Consider the following 26,231-nt stretch of genomic DNA (forward strand, 5'->3'; position numbering starts at 1 on the left):
TTTTGTATACAACAGATTTCACGTTTATATGCATCTTTAAGTTGCAAATGCTTTTACCTGTACTGTACACACTTGTATCTTGCTGCATGATGCACCCATATGGCAGTGTTATCGTTACCAACTCCCAGGATTTGAATGTTGGGGTTGGGTTTCTTTTACGGGTACCCGGGTAGCCTTGTTTTACTCCACTAAGGGTACCTGGTTCCCGTACTACCCATAAATGCATTGCACAGCTTATTAAAGCTGGAATAACCAAGCCTAGCCATACCAATTTAGAGTGGGTCGTGAAATCCCTGCCCTAGTTCATTAGCTGTGCTGAACAGTGTCCGATATCAAACAATGTGCCTCTATGCATTTTTGTTATGCGATATGGTTCCATGTACAACAATACTGCCAGAAAAAATGTATTATATTACTGTTTATGATTAACAATCAATGCATTTGCGCCATGTTGCAATTGTTCAGTTGCGCTTCTCTCAAGGGAACATGCTACAATTTTGGCTGATTCAGCTGAAAATTTGTCCTAAGAAATTCATGCATTTTTCACTTGCCAACGTGTACGTGCGAGTATGTCTCAACTCTGCTCCTGTGTCCAGACTGAACGAACACAAATAAAGGTGTCAAAAAGTATCACCCTCTTCCATTTTTTTTGCATATTTCCACATGAGCTCTTTAGTATCTTATCAGCACCCCATTTTGTTATAAATGCACCTTATATTCCAACTGTGCTTGACAATCATGTCCTGTGCTAATTGGCAAAAAATTGTTACGAACATTTAAAATCTCAAAATCTGTGAATACTTTATAATGGATTGAAAATAACACTGACCCCATCGTTATCAACAAGCATGGAGAATTCAGTTCAGAGAAATAAAGAAAAGTTAAACTATCTGCTTCACAACTTAGGAACACAAGCACAACAAAAGTTCCTTTGGCAAGAGTGATAATGATTCCAATTCAAGTGTTAATTACAACAACAAATCAAAGCCAATGTCTGTATGCAAGATTGGCACTTGGTGAAGTCAATCAATTCAATATGTTACATAGCTAAAGGAAGGTGGGTGCTTCTATAGTGCCAGCAAATAACTTGATTGACTTTTTGAAGTCTTATCTCGATTCCATTCTCAGTGTTGGTTCCTGCTCCCAAAAGGACATCTACGGCACCATACTGCATCATCTCTTGACAGCGAGCGATGGAAATTCAAACAAATGTTCCCTCAACAAATGTGGTTCCCATCTCTCTCTTTATTAAAGACACCTTGTCCCTTTCCGCCAACCATCTCCAGCCAGTAAACGTTGCAAACTCAACCTTCCATTCAACACAAACATATTCCTTCATTTCCTGTTCATTCAAACATACTCGTCACTGTCCCTTGGTGCATTTTCCCTTCAACATTGCATCATCACTTGTGAAGTACAATGTAAGCCAAGCTGCTTACTTCACCATTCACTGATGATTGCTCTGCCTCATTGCACATCAATCTGTGCATCTTCCCTTCGCCATCTCCACGATGACGCATCATTGTCATCACTCAGCAGACAGCAGTGCAAATTTATTACTAGTCGCTACGAGCCTGTCCCCCTCCGAGTCTTCTCTTGCCTTCCGTCTCCGTCTTCTGCGGGTGTCCGTGTCTCGTTCCACCTCGTTGCTCTCGATGTCAGCGTCGCTCTCCTCGCCCCCGGAGCTGGTGAACTCTGATTGGTCAATTTCCTCTGGATTGAGCTGCTTGTGCTGCTCCTGGATCTTGGAAATCTCCAGGGTCTCTGGGTGTTGCTCCCATTGCTCTGAAAAAGAAAGAAAACAATTACACAGATTGAATATTCCCATGCAAATCCCATCTCTTGTGAGACACATCCTCAATGCAGCAAGATGGATTTGGGTTAAAGTTGTGCACACACAATCAGATTAGGGCCAGGACCCAAGTTTTATTGAACTGCTCAGTAGAAAATATTGCTCAGCAAATTGCTGCGCTAAGAAATAAATGAGCGAAGTACCAGTCACAAGCAATTTACACTTGAAGACTGTTTGGCAGGTAACCAGCTTTTGCTAAGCAGAAAATTTCTGTGTTTTGGCTTAGCAGCTCAATGGACGTGGCCCAAGCAACGTGACCTGGAAACCAGTCAGCAGTGATACCTATTAGATGCAGTGTTGTAGTCAAGTCACTTGAGCTAAGTCTGAGTCTCAAATCATTTGGTTAAGTCCGTGTCTTAGTCATGAGTGCATGGATACGGATTTAGCATAAATATACTCTATAGGCTCCGTGCGCCAACAAGAGAGCGCATTTATTTAGTACTTTTGAGAGCTCTGTGGACAGGACACACTGCAAGTGCATACTGGTTTGAACATGTAAAGTGCGTGAATACACACGACTTATGTTATTATACATGTAAATGTGCACAAGCCATAGCGTCTTAGCATGAGCGTCAGGCATCATCAGTGATGCTTTCGAATGTCCCTCCCGATGGTCTCCCCCAACTCTCCTTTTCTTGCCGGTGAGGGGGTACTTGCCCACAGAGCCCATAATGTAAGTGAAAAGCTGTCGCAGTAAATAGTGAGGGGCGCACTCTTTAACAGACTGTGTTGTAGGGTCTGTCTGCTTAATGTTATTCGCTATTGATTTGTTTCTTTCGGAAAATCAACTTTGGAATTGTGTTTATAAAGTTATTTCTTGGGTGATAAAATTATTTTACTAACAAGTCATGAGTCATTAGTCTAAGTCAGTATTGCCGAGTCTGGGTCTTTATAGATGATGTGACTCAAGTCGAGTCCGAGTCAACAAAATTGCAACTCGAGATGGACTTGAGTCTGAGTCCTTGACTTAAGTAATACAACATTGATCAGATGACACTTTGGTCTGTAACCTGTGTGTTGCTAAGAAAAGTTTGTATGTTTCCTGATCAATTTTCCAGTAATAGGGGCATGAAATGCACCCAAGGCTTACCTTTCTGGTTGGTATAGCCTGGCGGTCTCATGCATAGACACAGCCTCCCCTCCACAGCCAATCGTAGTAGGTTATTAGCTGCCCGGTAGACATCATGCCTGGCTGCTTTGGAGGTCATGAACCCTCGCTTCTCAGCCCATGCTGTCAGTGGGAAAAAACAGTGGTGTACCGTAGTCAAGGACAGGGTAAGAGTACTTTGCCATGAGTGTACGTATGGGTGTGAGTACTTTTCATGAGTAGAGTACAAGTTATTTTTTTCCTGAGGAGTATGAGTTTGAGTAGAGATACATTCTCATGAGTGTATGAATACAAGCTAAGCCTGTTCGATATCCATTCATTTCTAAATAAAAAAAAATCGGATATGGCGATATTATCGTGATGACCTCATTTTTCCATTCATGGAACAATTGAATAAAAAAATTACACCGAAGTCACCACTGCATTGTGAGAGCCACGTGAAATAACCTGATATTGTCCCGATAGTCTGTATGTCCATAACAAAATCGTCAATTTTATTTGACTTGTCTTATAAACTTTGCCAATTAATTAGAAAACAAATTCCACATTCCAAAATCGTAAAAATTTACCTTGAAATGTTTGATTAAAATGTGCAAATAAAGAACGATGGTAGCACGCAATGCGTGGCGCGGCGGGCATACAGGAAGCCATTTTACATCACTGGTTTGTGCATGTAAAGGTAAAACCCATACTAGAGCCATAAGCAGCAGCAATTGGAACCAACGAAGTCAAGTTTAGCCTTTTTCAAGACGCGATGAAGTAGTAAAACATGTTGGTAAGCTACCTTCAAAATGTTCAATATTCCCAATTCCCAGAGGTATTTTTGACATTAGGGTAAACATGAAAAATAAACGACCAAGGATTTCTCACCAATGGTACAACCATGGTCGTGTATGACATAGCGAGAGAAGCTTTGAAATAACCCACAATTCAACAGTCACCGGCAGTACGCGCTGATGGCATTCCTACATTGTATGTATGAACCTACACGTGCATTCATACGTGTACAGCCCACTCCCTATGCGGTCAAGAATGTGCTTCCTTGAGAACAATTTACCAGTATTTCCCACCACTGTTTCAAAATTACAAATAATACTTTTTATGGAGTCCGAAACATTTCCTTGTTCAGAAAGGTTCTTCATCGTTACAAACTCACAATATAATTTTTTTGTAAAGAATTTATTCGAAAAACGATGTTAACTCCCAAAAGAGGGTGAAGCACCCCTTTACAAGATTAATGGATCCGTTTATAGAGTGAACATTTCAAGTGATGAATTCTTTTCAACGAAAGTCTCCATTGAACAGTTGGATTTTTGACGTTTTTTTGGTTTCTGGAAATATATAATTTCATAAGCTTGGCACAGTAGAAAGGACCTGTTCTTTCTTACGGCAAAACTAATCAGCAATTATTGCCACGAAGCAAGTGTTTAGTGTCCGTGCACATGCTCGGAAGAGACGGAAAGAATGAGTCGGGAAAATGTGTGATTTAGTTTTAACTTGGTGTAATAATGGTCTACAGCGTGGTCATGGTGAGGCAAACTTGAGAACAATCTGGTTGAAAGACCGTCCGGATTGTGTGGTTTGTACTGCATGGAAGATGCAAAATCCAATACACGTACCTTTAGGGCTGTGCCGAATATTCGAATATTCGGTTATTCGATCGATAATCGAATATTCGAATATTTATTTTCGAATAAGAATATTCGGTGGTGATATGCAATGAAATAAAAAGGTGGAAAAAACTTTTTTTTAACAACAAAAGTGTATTCTCAAAGTTAAGTTTCAAGTTGCTGCCAAAAAAACCCATAAAAGTAGCTTGTATATATGCCAAGCAATAATGCCACACATATATTACTTCTGCTTTGGGAGTGCTTGCAGTAAAGCCAACCCAATTTTTTAACGCCGGACTGCAACACCAATCGCTGATGCTTCCCACAAGATAAACAAGACATTTTGTCTTTCATGTCTTCACAAAACACTTCCTGACACCTTTTCATATCAAACTTCTAGCATGAGTAGTAATGTTTCCGTTGTCCGTATTTTTGTTTGTTGTTGTCCTACTTACAATCCCTACTTTCAAAAGAAAACCGCCGCTGTTTTCCCCGATGCGATCCTGGCAAGTTGGTGTTACATGTACATGTGTGCAGCATAGGAAAATGCAGCGTGGCATTGGAGAGGAGCACGTGTTAATTTGCCCACGTGCGCAGTGGGAGGGGCTTACTGGATCGGCTATTGACATCGCGAAAATGGCATGTCAACATCGATGTAGAAGGCCTCTGCAATCTCATGCAAAGAACTTGATTTCTTTTTTCTGTTTGGGCCTTTGTATTTTCTGTTTTCATGTACTTATTTTGAGGACTTTCTGCTCACACAGGGTCGCACAAGAAGCGGTACATTACACTGATACAGCGAAGCCAATTCCCCCCAAAGTTTTCCATCGCCTGTTCAATCGTGTCGAATGCACATGGTTATAGGGAATCGCCTTGCACGCAGTATGCTGCCCACAGCACGTGGCGGTGTTGTAGAAAACTTGTCATGAACCCCAACATTACATTAAAACGTTTTGAAAACCTTGGTTCATTTACGTTACGGACTCTGGGATTTTTTTAAAAGAATTTCTTGTTTACTTTTAGGGGTAAATTTATTATGGCTGTTAGATGTTCGCCTCAATGCCTCCGTAATACGTGTACAAAATATTCTAGTTCTCTCAACTGATCAGAGCACCCTTTTATCGAACACATTTTCATTCGCTGTCCATCAGCTTTGTTCGCTGGGTTAGTCTGCTAATTGCACCCAATATTTGCACAAATAAAACATACATAAACACTTCAAAAACTAGTTCAGCAATTATACTTTCAGTAATAATAGCGGGAACCTCTGGCTTATGTCCTCCAAGTCGAGCAAAACGCAAGAAAAAGGGCAGACAACAGAGAGGATTTCAAACTCAAAAGAGCTCTCATTTTATTTCGCCAGACAGACTTTGCGGTCAACTCACCGCACCGTACCCTGATTCCCAGCATAGAAAACCACAGCTGGACAAAATGTATCAAAATGTTGCAAGTTGGAATTTCCAAACCTTTTAGTGGCCTATTTGTTAGAAAGTTATCTCCAGAGCACGCACTTAGCCAGACAAAAGAACCGGGTCAGCGCACCTGTGCCCTAATTAGCCCGCCAACAATGCGCCCGCCGGAGCTCGGCTGGCGATTTTTTATTTTATTTTTTTGCTGAAATGTCACCCTTCGTGTTTTGGGTACACAGCTTATAATACATCCCCTGTGGGCAAACAAGGAAATACTGCTTTGCACGTGTCAAGCTGGGGCGTGTGTATGCCGCGCCCACGCCCATTATTTGCATAAACTTAAATATGCATTTACAATTTAAAGACCCATATTTCATTGAATAAAGACATTATAATATAGGTTTTTTCTTGGAGTTTTTGGTTGTTGAGAATAAGTTTATTTAAAATGATATAAAATCATTTCCTCAATTCTTGGTGACAAAAGTGCGAGTTATTATTATAAAAGTGATTTTTTTATCCTCAATACTGTGACTAGGAAGTACACCGTTTTGTAGACTTCAAGAAGCTTCCAGTAATAGATATGCTCGGTTCCTGTTTGCGAGTTAAGGGTCGGAGAGTCACAATAGCTGACGCCACCCGCCGTGTTTGGGGTTCACGGCTTAATACGTCCCCCATGCAAACAAGGAATCCTTCACTCTAGCTTCTCTGGTTATTGTTAATCTTTAAATTACTGACGACAGAAGAACAACTGATTGTTGTCAAATACCTGACTTACCTGTGAAGAAATCATACATGGCATGCTGACGTGCGCACGTACGTTGACTACATGTACATGTATGGCATATTTTTGCTTTTGAGGGAATTTGGAATGGCCAAATAACCGAATATTCGAATATTCGATCGATTGGAAGGTCGAATATTCGAATATTCAATTATTCGAATTGACTCAGCCCTACGTACCTTAGTTACTTTGTTCCGCCCGAATAATAGGTAAGAACCATGCGGTAGGAGTGAATTTATGGTTTGCGGTTTGCATGGGATTCCTTTAGCTTTATTTTAGTGGTTACAAAAGCGGTACTACAAAAGGATGTTACAATATTTTTCGGCATATCGAATTCCACAATATACCAAATTTTTTTTAAGAGATCAATACGATTTCCAATATGAAAATAAAATTGAAATACATGTATCGTGAAATATCGTCATATTAAACAGGCTTGATACAAGCATGAGTACCCAAAAATATACTTGAGAATGTTCTCGACCATTCTAATAGAGGAATCTACCAATTATAAGGTTAAAGAAAGAAATTGACTGTAGCAGGATTAGAACCTGCGACCTCCCCTGTGCCGTACCAGTGCTCCACCAATGGAGCAATCAAGACCTATGCCAGTATGCTGGCAGCATCCCAATTCCTTGCAAACCAATTGACATTTTTGTGGTTTATTTGTTGATTTACATGATTTAAGGAATCCATAGACCAAGTTTTATACTTTTTATGCACTTTTATACAAGTTTTAAACACTGTTATTCTACATTCAACTTGATATCCACTGAAAGTAAGCAAAGAATGCCCCATTGGGTTTTGCACAGTAGAGAATTTTTAAACACTGTTATTCTACATGTAACTTGATAGCCACTGAAAGTAAGCAAAGAATGCCCCATTGGGTTTTCCACAGTAGAGAATTTTGAAGAACATAGGAAGGTTGTATTACGCAATAAGATTAATTCTGTCTGGGGAATTGGAGTAGGGTGCTGGAAATTGAAAGTGTAATATTTACCTTCACATATATCCCATGCTGACCATTCTTCCGTTTCTCCCTCCTTGGGTTTGCTCCCGTACAGTGGATGTTTAATCTTAAGAATGGGTATGAGATTGACCCTCTGTGCCAGGTAGCCCACGGCTGTGTATGGTTCCTGGACTTGTGCTACGGGAAACATGCCTGAGAGAATCTGGAACCAGACCAAGAAGGGAGGATATTGTGAAACATTATCTATTTTCTTACTTCAACCCTAACCCACCACACCATGTTTTGGCTAGTAACCCTGCTCAGAACCCTCGTCAAAAATGACAAGCCTGCTCAGTGTAGGAAGATCCATAAGGTCAAAAGTCTCAAGGCCAAACGTCCTCAGAGTCTTTGGTCAGCAACTGCAGAAGGATATGACTGTGGCATTCACGGACTTAGCTTTCATTGTTTCACAATAGCCATTATAATGCACTGGAGTCGATGGCTCAGTGCAGGAAGGTCCCACAGATTTTTACACCTGATGCAATGTGTTGTGTCTGGCAGGGTAAGGGTTAATGATTGTGATGTAAGTACCTACACCAGACAGTTGATACAAACTGAAGCAAGAAAGCAAAAAGCAAAATAAAAAATATAAAAAAAATCCAACACCAAAGTTTTGGGGCGCTGTGGTCCAATGGTTACGGTGTTCAACTTGTGTGCCGTGGTGCATGGGTTCGAATCCTAACCGTGGGAACATGGTGCTTATGCTCTTGAGCAAGGCACTTTACCATTATTGCTTCGTCCTTCGGATGGGACGTAAAGCCGTAGGTCCCGTGTGTTGTGTAATGCACGTTAAAGAACCCAGTAACACTTATCGCTAAGAGAAGGGGTTTGCCCCGGTGTTTCTGGCAGTGGCTGCAATGTGCGCCGCAGCACCTTGTAAACCATTATAAGGTGCTACATAATGGGTCTCATATTTCTCATAAACTTTATTTACCTTTCTTTAATAATTGACATAATTTCCAGCGCCTTGAGTACCTAATTGTTGGTAGATACGTGCGCTATATAAGACTCTGTTATTATTATTATTAAAAAAGCTATACAAAAACAACTCCAAATCCTCCAAACCTCAACACTACTTTTTTTCTAGATTTAATTGGGACTGTACAACCCAGCTAAATGCTCCACTTCTTTTCCTTAAGTTTGATGTCCCTATTGTCTTCCAGTTCAACAAATATGCCACTGGTAATAATGCACAGTGTTACGTTCTGGAGGATACGGAAAGCTACTGTTCCGGATACTGTCTGCAAAGCAGTGTCAAAAACAAAACATCGTTTTTTTCAGAGGATTGTGGAAATTCTCATAAGGAATAAAAAAGGAGGTTTTTTTTTGGGGGGGGGGGGGGTTGGAGGGTTGAAATAGAATATATACATTGTACCAGTTGGATATTTATTAATGGAAAAAAAATGAAATGTTTTGAAGAGCACGGGGAAGGCCATTACATTATTAAAGCATAACCATGCAGTCTGAACCACAATAAACTTGACTCCTACTTTGACTGACCTGCAGTTGTCTATCCACCAATGAGGGAAACACTAATCCAGGGGAGTCACACAGCTTGACGGTGGGTGTCAAGAAGATTGTCTGGAAGTGTTTGGTGTGGCCTGGCGTGCGCGATGCACTGACTACCTTCCGGCCACACAGACCGTTCATCAGCGATGACTTACCCACATTGGGATGACCTACAGAATGGAAAGCAGATCAACAAAATATCACTTTAAGGTCAAACTTATTTCTAGAATTTAAACTATAACTTTCAACAAGTGCGAATATTCACAATTTTTCAAACTTGTAATTTTTTTTACATGAAGGGATTTAGAGCTTAATTATACTAGGTTTACGACAAAATTGTTGCCTTTTGATGAGACTCATATTTAGGGGTGTGCATCGGAACCGGAAACCCAAATACCCGACTGTTGAAGTCGGCTCCAGATTATGGAGTCGAAATCCTGTGACCAGCTGTACAAGTTACTTGGCAATTTCTCAGACAATGATCAAGAATTCCTACCTACACATCCTATCGTCAGCACCCCATCCCTGAAGAATGTGTGCTCTGAGAAGCTGGTGTCGGGTACTGTCTCGGCCTCGGTGCTCTCAATGATCTTGGCTGCCAGTCCCTCCTCTCCTCTAAGCTCCGCCTCTATCTTTTCACTCCAACTGCTTAAGTCCACTGTACATGTGATTTTAATGTTAAGCATTTTGAAATAACATTTGATGTGTAATGCCAATTTGAACAATGGATGGATGTTTCTGAAACCTCGGTTTCAACTCAGACTTTGGCTTCAGACCCCATAGCTCAATGCTATTACAATTTATAACAAGTGCAGAAAACTGTTCAGCTCAGAGTATCTTTTCTTAGCCTAATGTAGATTGCTTGTGGATGGTTCACAGATGAATTTTGCTTTGTAAGAAACTATGCTTGGCCTTGTTTTAAGATTTAAAAAAGTGATTGTTTCCTAGAGTTATTGTCTCTTTGCCTCATTTCCTTTGTTCTACCTACCTCGTCCTTGGCAAACAGTCTGGCAGGCTTTGAGTAGTTGCATAGGACCCACTGCAGTATAGGCACCTTTCCGTCTCTTGCGATGTAACACTATTAAAAAAGTACAAATCCAAATCATGTACCATAAGCAGAAACTGTTGGAGCATTTGCAGTAGTAAAAAGACCCCCAATTCTTGATAAACCCCTTATCTATTCAGAAATTTGTCAGAACCACAAAAAGTACATTCTAAATATCAGAAGTCTTGCAACTGTCTGCTTTTAAAACTTTAGGTAATTCCAACAAATTCTCACAAACTCCAACAATTTCCAGACAACTGGCTCCAAAGTTTACTGAATCCCACATTACCTTCCTACAACTTCTAACTAAGCTCCTAATGATACCTCCGAGCCCAGATTCTCCTCCAAACACCCCCCCTCTAAATTTCCAGCCTTCTAGCAGTTAAATCAATTGAACCCCTCGAAACCCCTTCATACTTCCCCATCCCAAAGATCAACATACATCTGGGACATGAGGTGAAGCAGATAAACTGCATGAATTCTCACCACATTCCAACAAATTCCAAAGGCTGATAGAACTCCTCATCATCTTCCAATCACTTTCCCTTACTTCCAATCAAAAGACCAACTCACCCTTTCCCGGATCGATGCTGTTGGGTGTTAGATTCTCCCGGGGAAACGAGGTGAAGCGGACGACATGAACATCAGGGAAGCGCTCCTTCATGTACGCCAGCCAGGCCACGACAAGTGACGGCGGGGCCAGGTCTATCTTGTTCAGGACCAGGATTAGATGGCGTCGCAGCTCTTTAGTAACGTAGTCATAGAGCGCCGGGGAGAAGTGGAGAGCTGGGTGCCGAATGTCAGTGATGAGGAGGACGATGTCAGACATCTCTAAGACTCGCCAGAGCTGTCTCCAAGTCTGGCAAGGATGCAGGAGAAAAAAGTAGGGACGAAAATAAGGCATCTGCATCCTGATTAATATCTATACAATTTTATGTAGTTTCTGATGTGACGATGAAAAGTCTCTTTTTATTTTGACAACATGAAGGAACCCTGGTGCATCCAACATAACTCAAGCCCAGTAATGAGTGTAGTGTACTGAATTTGTCAGTTGGAAGACAAGGATCGTGCTCTGATGAACAACATTTCACAGGAATTGCCAACTTGTTAGTAATGTTGAAATTTGCACGGTGATAACTATGCCAATATAACAAGAAGCTGTAGAACAGTTTCAGCAAAAAAGAAGTTCTAACAGCTGTTTTGATAATGAACAAAAAAAACCCATACAAGAAAGCGGTCTACCGGTATGTTTTTCACAAAAATAACTTTCAGGTTTTTTTTGTTCATGTGTAAAGCCTTTACTTTTAATCAGAAATACTTGTTAATTAAAAAAACCAAGAGATTTGTTAACCTTAAATCTCTTTGCACGTTTTTACATGGGAGCGTTCCTAATAAGACGCACGACTGCACAGGGAGACCAACTGCAGTCTTTGTACATTTTACTTCAAGTTTCAAGGGGCATCACGTCAAGACTTAGTTAATTCTGACTTGGCTCCACTTTCTTTTACCCTACTTCATATAGTCTCATCCTTCAAAATATGTAATATTATAATAGTACTGCATGGACAATGCATAAAACATTGACACTTTGTTGGTTTTATCCTGCACTATAGTGCATAACCTGTCAGAGGTTTTGAAGATCTGGAAGGTTTACATGTACTTGCTTTGAACCATCAGTCTACTGGATAAAGTATAAAGTGGCCTACCATTCAGTATTTCAGTTTATTGTTATTACCTCCAAATTTATTTCAAAGTAGCTGAGTTGTCTGGAGGAGTACTTGCTGAAGATATTGTGTAGGTATTCCTGGAACATTGCCTCTTCTCTTGCCTCCACCTGCTCCTTGCTCAGGCTGTAATTCCAGGTGGGTCTCTTGGGCATGTCTAGGACCGAGCCAGGCTGGTAGATGTCCCCTAGATCTACCTCCAAGGCTTCCTGTGAGGAGATGTACAAAGACAAATGTTGACTATGACATACGGATTGTAGACTATACATGTACATTGTACATGTATCTCACAAAAAGCTACAAGTACTAAAACCATGGGCAACTACCAACTGGATATAGTTCAGGGATGGATAGCTCAGTTGGTAGAACACCAGAGAGGCAAATCGAAGGGTCCCAGGTGCAAACACCACTCCAGTCAATTTCTTTGTTTAACCTTTTTTAAAAATATTGCCAATGCACATAGTCAGTTTCACTTACATGTATGTCCGTGGTTAATCCCAAAACAAAGTACATATAAAAGAGTAAACGTACATCTTCAAGGAATATCAAGAGAACAAACCCAGACTGGTTATAAAACAAACTAAAGGGAATCAATATTGGGTTTTGCCCTTCACTGACGTATGAACCCTCTATACTCAGTGCGTATACCTCCTAAGGGAAAGTTGTCTCCAGCTACATGTATGGTAATTTGACATGTTTGATGGAATCTATGGTGGCGAACCTCCGTTCTGGGTCGCACGATGTTGACTTTTTCCCCATTTTCTCTGGATTTGAACCTTCTAGCGATGGTTTAGCGGTATTGTGAATTGTTCCTACCGGTAATTGCAAGCATAAATTTAAATCATTTATCTTCCTCCTGACATGCCTTGTAACAAATGCACACTGCATATTCTTCATTAACTGTAAAAATCATGACTTGTATGACTCATACATGTACATTAAATGACTGCACTCTCTTTGCTTGTGCATAAATACAAGTATTTATGTGGCGACAACCATGGCCTTGATTTACATCTATCCTGGGCACCATGTATGAATCTATTTCAAGTGATAAATTGAGAAAAGATTTCATTTCAAGATCAAGATATATTTTTTTTTATGAAATAGTGCACGTGCCCACTGCAATAACTGCAACATTAAAAATGAAAAATGATGTGAGGAAAAAGAGAGATGAAGTCAAGGTGTAAACCGGTGTAAATGCCTCACGTTTTCTGTCAATGTCAAATTTGATCAATTTTCTGATTATTTGTTGCCTACCATTCAGGCATGGTTACATTGTGAACTGCAAACTGTACTGACGATACCGCACTTGACTTATGCTGCAGTAGAGATGATTCAGACAGAAATTTTGGCTAGCAGTACTGCATAATAAATGCATGGAACCGTAATTTGATAATGCCATGGGGCTTTTACAAGACCTTTTGTTGCTTTAGTGTATCCCTGAGGGCCTTGTTAATTGCTTAACATTTTAAATTTTGTTCAGCTCAGCAACTTGACAAAAGCACAGCTTTTGCTCAGAAGCACTTGACATCTCTATTTGATAGTACCGGTACATTGCCATGAAAGATTGAGCAGAAAGGCATCAACAAGGACTGCACATTAATGCATGCTTGCTTTTTTGATATTTCAATAGCGCACCTTTCACACAGTATACAAATCTAACATGGCTAATTATTTATTTGCTTCACAAAAGTCATGAAAATACGGAAATCATTAAGAATTAAAAGCACTCCAGTCCAACGATGAAGTGTTCACAATCAATAGTCGGGATGAATAAATAGCCATCATGATACCATATGACGTCTGTAAAATCATGTAAATATTTGTCATGAATTTAAGACCTCATGCAGGTGCATCTCCAATGTTTAGGCCTACGTATGTATTTGTACAATGTATGATCCCTGCTCTACCGGATGTGCTTTGTGTATCACATGATGATACGGTATACATGTTGACAGTGTGACATTTGTTTACCAGTTGGATGTTGTGGTCACGTGATACCAACTTTTGGCGAACTGTTCTGTTCTGCACGTGTACATGTACATGTACATGTACATAAAACTCTTGAAATTGTAGCCTACATAGTATGATTAAGAATGTTTTTTAAAAAAGTGTTGACATATTGGTACTGTTACATATGCAAACGATGCTTAAATGTTTGGGTTGCCCAGCGTTTGCCTCTCAACGTCCCAGGACACATGTACACTGTACATATGTACGGTATGCATGGTGTACCAACATTTGCACATGATATTATTTTCATTTTTACGCATACGTGTACTTGATTTATGATATCATTTGCCATCCTAGATTTTTATTTGTTCATATTTTTTTTTAAAAGTTGAACAAAGAAATGGACTGCAGCAGGGTTTGAACCTACGACCTCCAGATTGCCATTTTGGTGCTCTGCCATACATGTATGTGTGTACATGTACATGCTATAGCCAGGGATCATGCACGCGCAAAGTCACGATGCTACATGTAGCATTATTAGCGATGCTGCAAACCTGGGAAATAGCAAATGGATATAACTCAGAGGGGATACGGCTATATTACAATTTCTTGAAAACATTGATGACCCACGGTACACATTGAAACCAGTGATGACATACAAAATATGAAATAAAATCTATTATAACACCTCACCCACAGATTCTGTGTCTTGATTGGCCGAGAGCGAGTCACATGTTACTTTCTATTTTTGCTATCTTTCTGTGCACGGCCAAAGTACTATGCGCATAGCAACCAAAGTACTATGCGCATAGCAACCAAAGTACTATTTCCACGGCGCGGTATTTGTGTGCAAATGCATGCTGGTGTGCGCGTTGCGCGTTGTGCATAGTGCGTATTATTCCAAAGAGAGCGCGCCGCAGACTTGGGTTCAAACATTTCGTGAAGGGTTAGTTTTTAAGAGAGAAATACATTTTCCACCAATTTTGTATTGAAATTGAAGTTTATTTCAACTGTGTTCAGATTTAAATAATGTAAAATATTAAAATCAAGCAGAATCTGTGGGTGAAGTGTTATAAAACAAATATTGAATGCTTTATCTCGTGGTGAAGTAAAACTAGCCTCCCTCGGTGATCCATGGACCATTCTATTTTCCCTCGGCTTCGCCTCGGGAAAATAGAATGGTCCATGGATCACCTCAGGAGGCTAGTTTTACTACACCACTCGAAGCATTCAATATTTGTATAATGTATGCACATATAGCGGTGACTGCTGTACATGTACATCACCTACACATTGTATGTACAAATGTATCTCTCAATTTATTGCATTTCATAATATATTCAGGATGAGAATTATATATATATTTTTAATATTAAAACCGTGCTTTCAGCTTTGTTTGGTTTTATACTACCCGGTACAAGGACAATTTGGAAATCATTAGGCCCTTCATCTTGGAATCAAAGACTGTACTGTAGTGCTCTCCTGCAAGTTGCTGAGTTTTCAACATTTGCAATCCATTGCCTTTGGCATCAATGAAAAAATTTGTCCCCAGGAAAAGCAATCCACAACTGATCACTCAGTCTTGACATAAAAAGACCAAAATTGCAATTCTGGGAGTTCACTTGTCTTCCATCCTATATTTGCCAGTGGGCCGTGTTGTTGGTAAGGTACATGTACCATATACCATGGAGGGGTTCTTATTCCTCCATGCATACAATGCGGACGGCAGCTAAATTCAGCTGTCACTGAACTGGACATTTGTTATGTTTTATATTGAATGGAAAATCAATATTTTAAGATCAAAAATCCGGGTGGGTGGGTAGGTCAAAAAATTTCGAAAAAAAATATCGCAATTTAAAAACATCAAACATTTTGAATGGCCCCTAATACACAAATACATGTACATGAACATACATGTATCCACAGTGGCCATTCAGTACGAGCTGTGTAGCACAAACTCCCATAGGGCAGATGATAGGCCTATTGCACTCAATATTGAGGATTAATACTAATTGCTGTCAAGAATCCCCTCGGAGACTCTGGCAAATTAAAATTCAGAGTGTTATACTACACAGCACTGGGACATGTGGGACATGTGGGACTGTGAAGCAATCAAGTAGTAGGCCTATACTATATCGAATATTTGAATGTAAAATATCCCATTATCAACCGAATATCAGAATAGCACATTTTTTTCCAATTGAAATACATGTATTCAAAAAACGTGAGCTGTCTCGAGGAGATGACAAACAGGTCCACGATGTTATTTGAATCCTATAACTTGACAGGTTTGATTTGTTTGTCCACTACCACACTTTTGTTGAAGGTCGCTTTCTCACATGATTTAAGAGCTTCCATGGGAAATATTAGCTTACAATTTCTTAATTTCTTTTTTAAAATCGGTCAAAAATCAGCCATTCAGCTACCTGTTCTTTATATAATTTTAACAAGCTCTAATTTTCGACAAAATGCAGGCAAATTGTAAGCTCTATCAGCGCATTTCAAATATTCGCATAATTTACATTGTACATGTATTTGATAAAGACCAAGTTAGAATAAACAAAAACTTTATTATTCGAAAACGCACAGCCCTTTGCTTGGCCATTCAAGCAGTTTAGGCAATGCACACCAGATGAAAAAAATGAAGATTCAAAGACATTATAATAAAATTTGCAATTTAATAGAATGTCAGGCAGTGGAACACACTATCATGGCTTCAATGCAGTGAGTAAATTTACTGACTGTGAAAGTCGGAGTGTCCCTGTCCAAATAATTGGAGAGGCTGTGGCCAAGTACAAACAGAGATGTTGTTTGGTGTGAAACCTTAAACCGAGGATCTGAGGTTCTAATGATTCTCCACGGAGTAAGTGGATAAGGGTGATGACAATGATGACCTTGATGATAAAGTCTTCATTTGTAAGTTATCTCATGCTTTAAAAAAGCTAGTCAAATTGAGTTCTTAATTGTTAGGTGCTTATTTGGTTAACATGTAATGATTTGATAAGGATACAGGCTTTGATGGTTTGTTTTTCAGCAACAAGGTGAGGAGCTGATGGATAGGGAATGTCTGAGTTTATTTTCTTTAAGTCATATTGTGTTTATCTTTCGTTTTAATAAAATGGGCAGTTCAAAGCTTTGGGTGACCGCAAAAAAAATGTTTTCCAACTTTTAAGCTTACATTGTCCACTTTTTTACCTGCTATTTGACTTTCGAGCTGCTTTTATAATGCTTTTCATTTTCTTGTTACTTGTGGAGAGCAATCACAATATCCCCCCCAAAAAAAAAATAATGGAAAAGTTTGCAGAAGACCAATTGCACATTCTTTGTACTTGGTGACAAGTGGGCAACAAGCAACCATGTAAAGGCTATGCCAGGTACTTTCCTGAATCCTCTTAATATCTGCTCCTGGCGGATTTTGAAGGCTCTGGGAATGGTATAAATACATGTATAACCTACATTTTTTTGTACATGTATTTTTCAAGAAGGTGCTAAAGTTTGTGCCATTCTACTTGCCTTTTTTATACACCACATTTAATAATAATCACTCCATGGAGAAACAAACCTCAAAGTTCAAAACGGAGTCTGCAGACAGACTCAAACATTACTACAGAATGACAGAAATCCTCCACAGTGCAGTGCAAAGTTCAATGTCTGCATAAATGTGAGCTTGCTGGAGCCAACATCATGCAATTTAATTAGAACATCAGGGCCATACAATGTATCAAAATCAATTCACTCTAGATCAAAAACAGGTATTGGATTTTGGCATGTATTTGGGAAAATGTATACAGTGTACATGTTCACTAATTCATGCAGTATTATGTAGCAGTATTACAGTTTAATGAAAATGTGAGATCATGGCTAATGGTACACTGTACAATGTACTTTAAGGAGGTTCCTTACACTAGGGATGACATTGTCAATTTTAAAAAGTCTGCAAAGCGGATGAAATGTCTGGAAGATGCAATGCCCGTCAATGTCATTTTCTCAGATTCTAAAATTCTGATATCGGACAGAAGTCTGAAAAATCTTATCCCAATGATCAACATTTCCTATGATGATGTTGACCCTATTCACAGTACAAATGGACAAAACTGTCTGAGATCTACAGACAGTCAGCTCGTTCATAATTTGTAAATCTCTGAGCATGGCAGTAAGCCATGGGATAATCCCAAATCCTCTTATAAGTTCCCATCATCATAGCATTACCTCAGGCAGTATCTCAAATGGCTGCATAGATTGCTTCTTTCTTCGCTCCACCTCTGCTCTAGAATCCTTCTCAAAATGCAGACGGAACCTGGGGGAATATCAATAAACAATTTAACAAAAGCACACATGTATAAATGTACCTGCATTGACAATTAGCTCAATCCCACAATCCTAAACAGTATGACACATATTGTCCGTGGGGGGCCATTCCATAAATTTGGGGTTCAAAAGCAGTGTTGTAGGTCTCGAGACCGGTCTCGGTCTCGACACCGGTCTCGAGACCACTTTTTGCTGGTCTCGGTCTCGGTCTCGGTCTCGGAAGCTGTGGTCTCGGTCTTGGTCTCGGTCCCCTTTGGTCTCGATATTTTGGCTGGTCTCGGGTCGAGACCGGCAATATGTAGCTTTTACAGCTCGATCGATTACTTTGTGTTCACTTCGTTCAGTACCGTTGTTATTTAAAACATTTGCTAGCCCGTAGATCAAGCTTGTTATATATCGCGGTCGGTTTGGACTCGACTGCACGTTGGAAAGTTCCCAAAGTACATGTAAAACTGCAGCAGTACCAGTCACTGAACGATTTGGAACAAGTTCGGCATTTATCTGTTGAGTCGGCCACATAAAGCAAAGTATAAACTTGTAACAATTTATGCAATAAGGGTCAACCATTTTGGGGGATTGTGTAGTTTAGCCCACCCCTGTGGGCGTAATCACTTGCATTTTGTATTCTGATAATAAATGAGGTGCTTCAAATTAGTTATATTTTCGACCCCACACAATGTTCTCTTTAATTTGGGACAGTATTTTGAAGAAAAAGTAAATTTTTCTACCTGATTTTCCAGCTTTGAACTCACACACTCTTACCAGTTACCACTCACTGTTGCCATGAGAGTGTATGATGAGACCCCATTTTCTGGCTGCTCATTTTAAAGTACCCCATTATTCCTCAAAAATTAAAAATCCCGTTCAGAAAAAAATTAAAAATCCATATCTGGCACATTCTGGCTACCACCTCGCAACTTGTGGGTCTACATGTACAAGTCCACATTCTATGACAAAAATTTAAAAAGTAATTCAACATTTTCTAGCTCCCATTTTTTTAAAATCAAGTACACAATTCTTGTTAGAAGTTAACTCCTACATTTATTTTAGGAAAAAAGAGGCACAATGTAAAATTAAAATTGCATCTTTAAATATCCGTTAGAAGTCATAGCTGAAACCAAGGGGGTGACTGTGGAGTTTAGGATCCGAGTTCCTATAACAGATGAAACATCTACCTTGAACTTTTTACTTTTGTCACGATTGGGTGTCAACATGTCAAAGCCCATATTTCTTAAGTGTAACTACTTTTTGCTCAAGTAAGGTGTCATGTATCAATTTGTAAACATTGCCACTGGTCAAAATTTGGTCTGTATTCTTTGTGAATAGAAAGGTTACATTTTTCAACTATAATAACGTGTCTTGTTTTTTTTATTTCGACTATTGTTATTTATTATCAGCGGTCTCGGTCTCGGTCTCGGTCTCGGACCATATTGGTCTCGGTCTCGGTCCGCCTTGAAGGGGCTGGTCTCGGTCTCGGTCTCGAATCTTCAGGTCTCGGTCTTGGTCTCCGACTATCCGGTCTCGACTACAACACTGTTCAAAAGTATACCATTTTTTTATGTCTCTGTTACACCTAACCTGTAATGCCTAGAATGTTATTAGGCCTAATAACATTGATTTCAAATAAATTATTTTAGAATGTTTCGCAGACTGTACTCGTACTTTGCATATACATGTAATCGCTCTTGGCGTTATTTGGCATTGAAGAATGTGTCCTGAATTTACAACCGGTACGTGTACCGGTACGTACTTCGTGTACATGTAAGTCACACACGTAAAAGGAACCATGTACATATACAAAAAACTGAATTCTCAAATTTATGGAATGAATATTGTGGTTCCAAATTTGAAACATTCAAAATTTGAATTATTTGGAAAGTTAATCAATTGTTGATTTCATTTTATGGCTCAGGATTTCAAAGTAAGTATTTGGCTTCAGTTTTTATTAAGTCTCAAAGTGTTTTTCCCAGACAAGGCAGAACTAGAAAATTGAGCCAACATTGTATTTTGGCAATGGAAGGAATCACTGGATGTAATCTCCACACTCGACAGTATATCCCGGCCCATTACCGATAAGCTGCAAGTATTACAACTAGGCTACATGTACCTCCCAGGGAAGCAGAGTGCTTTTCATGAATGATTGATATCACACTGACTACAGGGAGCAGCAATAGCTCCCTGCACCACATCACTTTGATCCACTTGCTAGGATGTGGCACATTTGAGCCAGGATTTTCCCACGGTGCATGTACATAATGTATATATTCAAATCAAAAGTTGCAGAGTCATGTTTTGAATTGCACCCGCAAATTCAGTGTTTGGGACACGTTCTCATTCAGCTGATTGTAGCTAGGCTACATGTACGCGAAGTAGGCCTATGTGCGTCATGTCAACGTTTGCACTTGCTTTGCCACATTAAAAACGCATTGCAAACAGAAAATTTCCAAAAACGCGTCCTCTGAAGCATCGTTGGCAATTGCCTTCTTTCATTGTTTTCTTCAAAATGACAGCATGCCAGAAAGAATAATTTCTCAGGACGTTTAGTCCCATTACTATCTTTAAACTAATACATGCTTTTCAGCAATAATTTTGTCAGTCACATTTTGAATAGCTGCAAATGATGGACTGAACATTACCTTTCAAAGTACAACTCTTACATTCACTCCATACAGTGTACATGTACCTGTATACCGGTATTGTACGCATTGTACTTGAACCCGGGTAAAACAAATTCTATTCCACAAATATCTAAGCACTTAAAGGGAATATACATCATTTGCTTTTGCTGTAATTTTCAGAAATGGATGGAATTGGGGGGTTCGAAATATAAAGCAAATATAGTTACACTGACTTTTTGGAGGTTTTGGGTTCGAAAATGCTATAAAAACCAAGAAAAACGATCATTTTCCTGTAGTCGGGTTCCCTGACTCCATATAAGAAGAAACAGAGCAGTTTACATACATTGGGGAATTGTAAGGTCAGGGAACCAGTCAAGCTGGCTCGTACCCGTTCATAGGTTTGTAATCGATTGCAAACAAGTGCAATGGTCAATTGGGGCCAGTATTTGAAAAAAAGCCAGTTGTTTCCAACGCTGATCGGCCGATCAGCGTTGGAAATTGATACAAAAATACCACTTTTCTTGAAAATGACAGTATACCAGGCGCTATAATTTTACAGGATGCTTTAGACTGTCATTTACCAACATCCTATTAAGGTATTTCGCAAAAACTTGGTAGTTTTATTTTTCGATGTTTGCAAATGTTGTATTTTCCCTTTAAAAACCGGCCGATCCCCCAGGGGTGGAAAAAGTGGGGGCTCTTATGTGAGAAACGTTGTGAAAGCAGCTTGCAACTCATTTCATATCCTGTGCTTGAATGCAGGGTTTTTATAAGTAGGGCAATTATGCACACAGAACCTGCCATGTTATTTCACCGAACATGGACGTCAATAAAGCCTCTGGGAGAGTTCGCAGAGAGTTTGCGGGGGAAAAAAAATAGATGGGGAGGGCACTGCTTCTTTAAGAAAATCTTCTGAGAGGTGGCAGAGAATAGTGATAGGTCTTCTGAGACCTTTTTGATCCAGTTTCATATGAATGAAATCAATCACTTGCAAGATTCTTTGAAGTCGTTCACACTGTACTCAACTTGAGAATCTGTGCTCCAGATTTTTCCTCTGTATCTTTATCTTCACAGCTCATTTTCACAAGATGTCACTCTGCACTTTGGACTATGTACATTCTTATAAAGGGACACTAGGTCCTGGAACAGCCCAATTGGGCTACAAAATGTGCTTTGAACGAGATGATGTTAATCGGAAATAACATTAGTAGGATATAAACATCCACACAACTATCCTTTCAAAACTGGGCATTTTTGTGTTATTCCTGTATAATGCGTGCGAGAACAAATTTCGGGGTCCACTTTTGCGACACCATAAATTCGAGCTGTTTGGATGCTAGTTGTGATTTCATTTGTGAAGTGTTCGCCTTTTGCGGACGTTGAAGAAACCCCTTTTTTTGCATTGATGGTGATTGGTCACCCCTGTTCCCGAGACACACAACGTGTATATCGTACACTGAGCTACGAGAACGACACGAAAAATGTATTCGTACTCCGTCATGTCCGATGTAAACAAGCGGGTTTTTTTTTTCTTTTCTCGGGAACGGTAAGACATTAGGTTGGTTTCCTTTCAACCAGATTTTTGAAATAGGCTAAGCAAACAATCCAAAACATAAAATTTTCGGGGATATCAGGACCTACATGTAGTGCACCTTTAAAAGAATTCACCTGTTTAAAAATTTTGACGGGTGGATGGATTTTGTACACATTGATATATCTCTTCGTGGTGCGACCCACGATTTACACCCTGAAAAATATACCAGGAATGTAAAACACACATGCATAAATACATGATGTATTTGATGCACTGGTAGTGCTCTCTCAAATTTCAATGATGGTTGATGAAATATTATGCAGGCTGTAACACACAGCCTTGGCTGATGTGTAAGGATAGAATGGCGAGTTATCGCAAGTCTGTGATGCAGTGTGAACATGACACTATTTGATTACAGTAGATACACAGTTGAGTGCATCCAATTATGCCGTACTCAATTACGCAGTGCACAGCATAATCTGATAGCCCAGCTGTCTATACATGGTACATGTGGAATAATGTTGGGCACTGGACTCATGACTGATGCTGTATGTAAATGTTACCGCGACATTGAATGTCCTCCGATGCTTTGAACATGTACAATGTAGGGAATGCGTAAATCATGGGTGTGGCTGTACGTGGGCGTCTTGTGTTCACAAAACACATACATATAAGTTGTAAACTACCGGTGCAATAGTCCTTCCTTTATTGTGCATCTTCCATACCATATCTATAATAATTCAAATTTGACGCTAAGTTGCCAAGTACAAAAGCATATTCTGACCCCCCCCCAAAAAAAAGTACAAAAGAAACAAATTTGTGCCTTGCCTTCAACATCCGGTTACAAAAAGGTATCATAACAAGTCGGAACGACTAAGGCGTACTGTATTTTTGCCGTTTCCTCTTCTTCTTTTTCTTTCCAATGATCCTTTAAAATGCTTCTTCTCCCAAATGCTTAGTCCGATTTCAACCAAAAGCAGTTTTGAATAATCGAATACTTAATTATTCAAAATAGGACAGCCCTACATCACCAAGGATAAGAGTTTACAGTGTTCACTGAGAGGGAATCTCTCAGTGTTCAAAGTGCAGGCCTCCTTGTTAAATAGGAATCTGCCTGGCTTAAATTTTTACTGCCAATTTCCCAGACACTTCCAATCACTGCTCAGCCTGCACTACGTTTATCCAACTGAACTTTTACTGTCGAGAATGTTACACCCTATAGTTCTTGTTCAGAGTCCATATCAATTACTTGTAATCTTACCTGTTGGGGTCATGCTGCTTCTTGTTGCTGATTGGCTGCTGGTTCAACTTGTTGACATCTGGTATACCGGCCCCGGCAGCACACTCCGTGTCCGAGCCTGACCCGCGCTCCTCTTCACTGCTGTTCAACTCGTAGCTCTGCTGGCGGGAGCGATGCGAAATAGCTGGAAGGGGCATACAGGTACATTGTATGGTCAACGTCAAAATGACATGTACAGTCATGACAGTACATGCAAGGAAATGTAGTTATTTTTGGTGGTGCTATATTTATAGTAGGCGAGCCAAATGTGGAGAAGTTCTCCAGAAAATAAGTTCACAACATTTTTTGGTAATAGCTGGCATCGATGCTACATGTAGGTCAATTCTTTGAACCACATGTAACAAACAAGATGTGGGTGGATGCCATCATTAATTTTGACCCTAAATACATTTGCATAAATCATTAATCTCTGCCGTTAAATATATTTTCCCCCATACTTGGGTATACTGGTATTTGTTATTTTTTCATTTTTTGAAAAATGTATTTTGGTGATTCTACTAACACATTCTTACATGTACATGTACTTCAATAACATTTTCTAAAGCTTAACATGTTTAATAATTAGATGACATAATAACGATCCAAAATGGCTACTATCATACCCAAACGTTGCGCACATTTACCTTGTCCTTGTCTCCAGATATAGGCCTATTCAAGTAGTCTTGCCAAAATTCAGTATTAATAAGGGAATAAATGTGTGCTCCGGAGGTTTTTATCACTCGTTTAATACCGCTTAGAGTCTGGGTGCTGATAATTAGGCGAGGGTAATTATCAGCACCCAGACTCTAAGCGGTATTAAACGAGTGATAAATACCGACCGAGCACATATTTATTCCCATTCATAAATACCTTATCCGTAAAAAAATTTCAAATAATTCGTTCAAAAAATCCCGATTTTGTTCAACAAGTTCACTTCATGCTTTTTGAAACATCCCTCTAGCAAAATAATGGAGTGTTCAGCTGGCGAGTAAGATGTAAACAACCCTTTTATGGAGATTGACGCGCGCGTAACATGTTCTGCGCGATGTCACGCAGAACGCACCTGGGGCGTTGCGTTTTGAATTTAGAACTATAAAATTCTGACTCGCTTGTAGTGTTGCGCATGCCTACGTGAGGATTGTGAACGTTCAACCAATGAAACGGTAAGAGGCACTGGATTTTTAGGAGTCCACATTTTATTGTGACACTGGAGAAGTGTTTAAGACCAGCTAGCCATGTCTTTATCATCCGTTTAACACCTGGATATTTCTAGGCGTGTGATCTTTCTAGGCGTGTGTTTTTTCTAGGCGTGTGATTTTTCTAGGCGAGTGATTCTGTGATCCAGGCTGGGACTGAACAATCTTGTATTTTTGTTGTATGTTCTATTCATCTTGGTTTAAAAATTAAAGCCGTTTTCTCTTCACCGCCATACTTTTTTTTCATAAATTTTGAAGTATTTATGCCGTAAATGTATGTTGCTGAGGTGTGCAGCACAGAGGGATTCAGGCGTGCGATTATTTGCACTTCTCGGGAAGCTTTTAGGCGTGTGATGGCGTGGGGGTGCAATCGCACGCCTCAAATCAGAAGGACTGGTAACCCTATTATGGAAAATAATGTGAACAATGATAACGTTTTGATATTTAGCCTAGCAAACAAAAAGGGGGAAAAATGAGGTGTCTGTTAATTGACCTAATTAGTGAAGGGTTGCCCAACGTGGGAGACTTGAAAAAAATCAAGGAAATTCCCAAACTTGCCTTATTGGAAAGAAATTAATGGAAAGAAAATTTTTGACATTGACATAATGATTGCAAGCCCTCTGTTGATATGGATTGCCGCCGGCAAACCTTTAGTAAACGTTAGCTTGCCGGCATTACCTCCGGCAAAATATCCACTATCAAAATGAAATGCTCACTGCATGCTCAGCCAGCTAACTTTATACATTAATAACAAAAAACAGCGCCCTCTAGTGAAATGTTACATTTACTGTACCTGCATTTGTTCGTTGTCCAGAACCCTCCGGTTTTTTGCGGTCGCGCTTCTCCTGAATCTGCTTCTTCTTCTGCTTTCCACTGAACGGCTTCTTCCTCGGCATCCCGGCTTTGAAGTTGCCTTGGTATGCCGCAAAAAAAATGCAAATTACCGAGGTTTTTGATGAGTTTCTGTTGCCCTGTTCCCTACAAGTACTAGTTTTCTGACATCTAACTTGAGGCTAGGCTGCTGGTACTCGGGCCTGGTGCGTGATCTGTACGCTACGTACACCAACAGGATACAGATTACCAGCTAATCTATTATGAATGACCTCTCAAAACAGAATATTTTATTAAGATGAAGGGGTGTGTAAAATGCTTGTCTGTGTAAAAACACATTTGGAGAGTTTTTTTAAACATTTGTCAAGCAAGTTTGATGGCTCAATTTTTTATAAAAATGTAAATGTATTTGAGGATGATGATACAAGTAAGAAATAACGTTTGGATTGAATATTAATGTGTCAT

At 39.7% G+C, this 26,231-nt stretch overlaps 1 protein-coding gene across 1 annotated transcript; it reads right to left on the reverse strand.

Annotated features, from left to right (window-relative positions):
- On the reverse strand, window positions 1-25,962 carry LOC119734380 (guanine nucleotide-binding protein-like 1). The gene is made up of 11 exons (XM_038207872.1): window positions 25,729-25,962; window positions 23,722-23,884; window positions 18,210-18,297; window positions 12,059-12,256; window positions 10,897-11,182; window positions 10,267-10,356; window positions 9,775-9,936; window positions 9,270-9,448; window positions 7,761-7,932; window positions 2,943-3,083; window positions 1-1,785 (listed from the first exon to the last, which is right to left on the reverse strand). Exons 1-11 carry the CDS (start codon window positions 25,829-25,831, stop codon window positions 1,529-1,531), a joined length of 1,839 nt encoding a protein of 612 aa, XP_038063800.1. The 5' UTR covers window positions 25,832-25,962; the 3' UTR covers window positions 1-1,528.
- Between the last annotated feature and the right edge of the window lie 269 nt (window positions 25,963-26,231).

This window comes from Patiria miniata, unplaced genomic scaffold, assembly GCF_015706575.1.
Source record: "Patiria miniata isolate m_02_andy unplaced genomic scaffold, ASM1570657v1 HiC_scaffold_27, whole genome shotgun sequence".
Taxonomy (NCBI): domain Eukaryota; kingdom Metazoa; phylum Echinodermata; class Asteroidea; order Valvatida; family Asterinidae; genus Patiria; species Patiria miniata.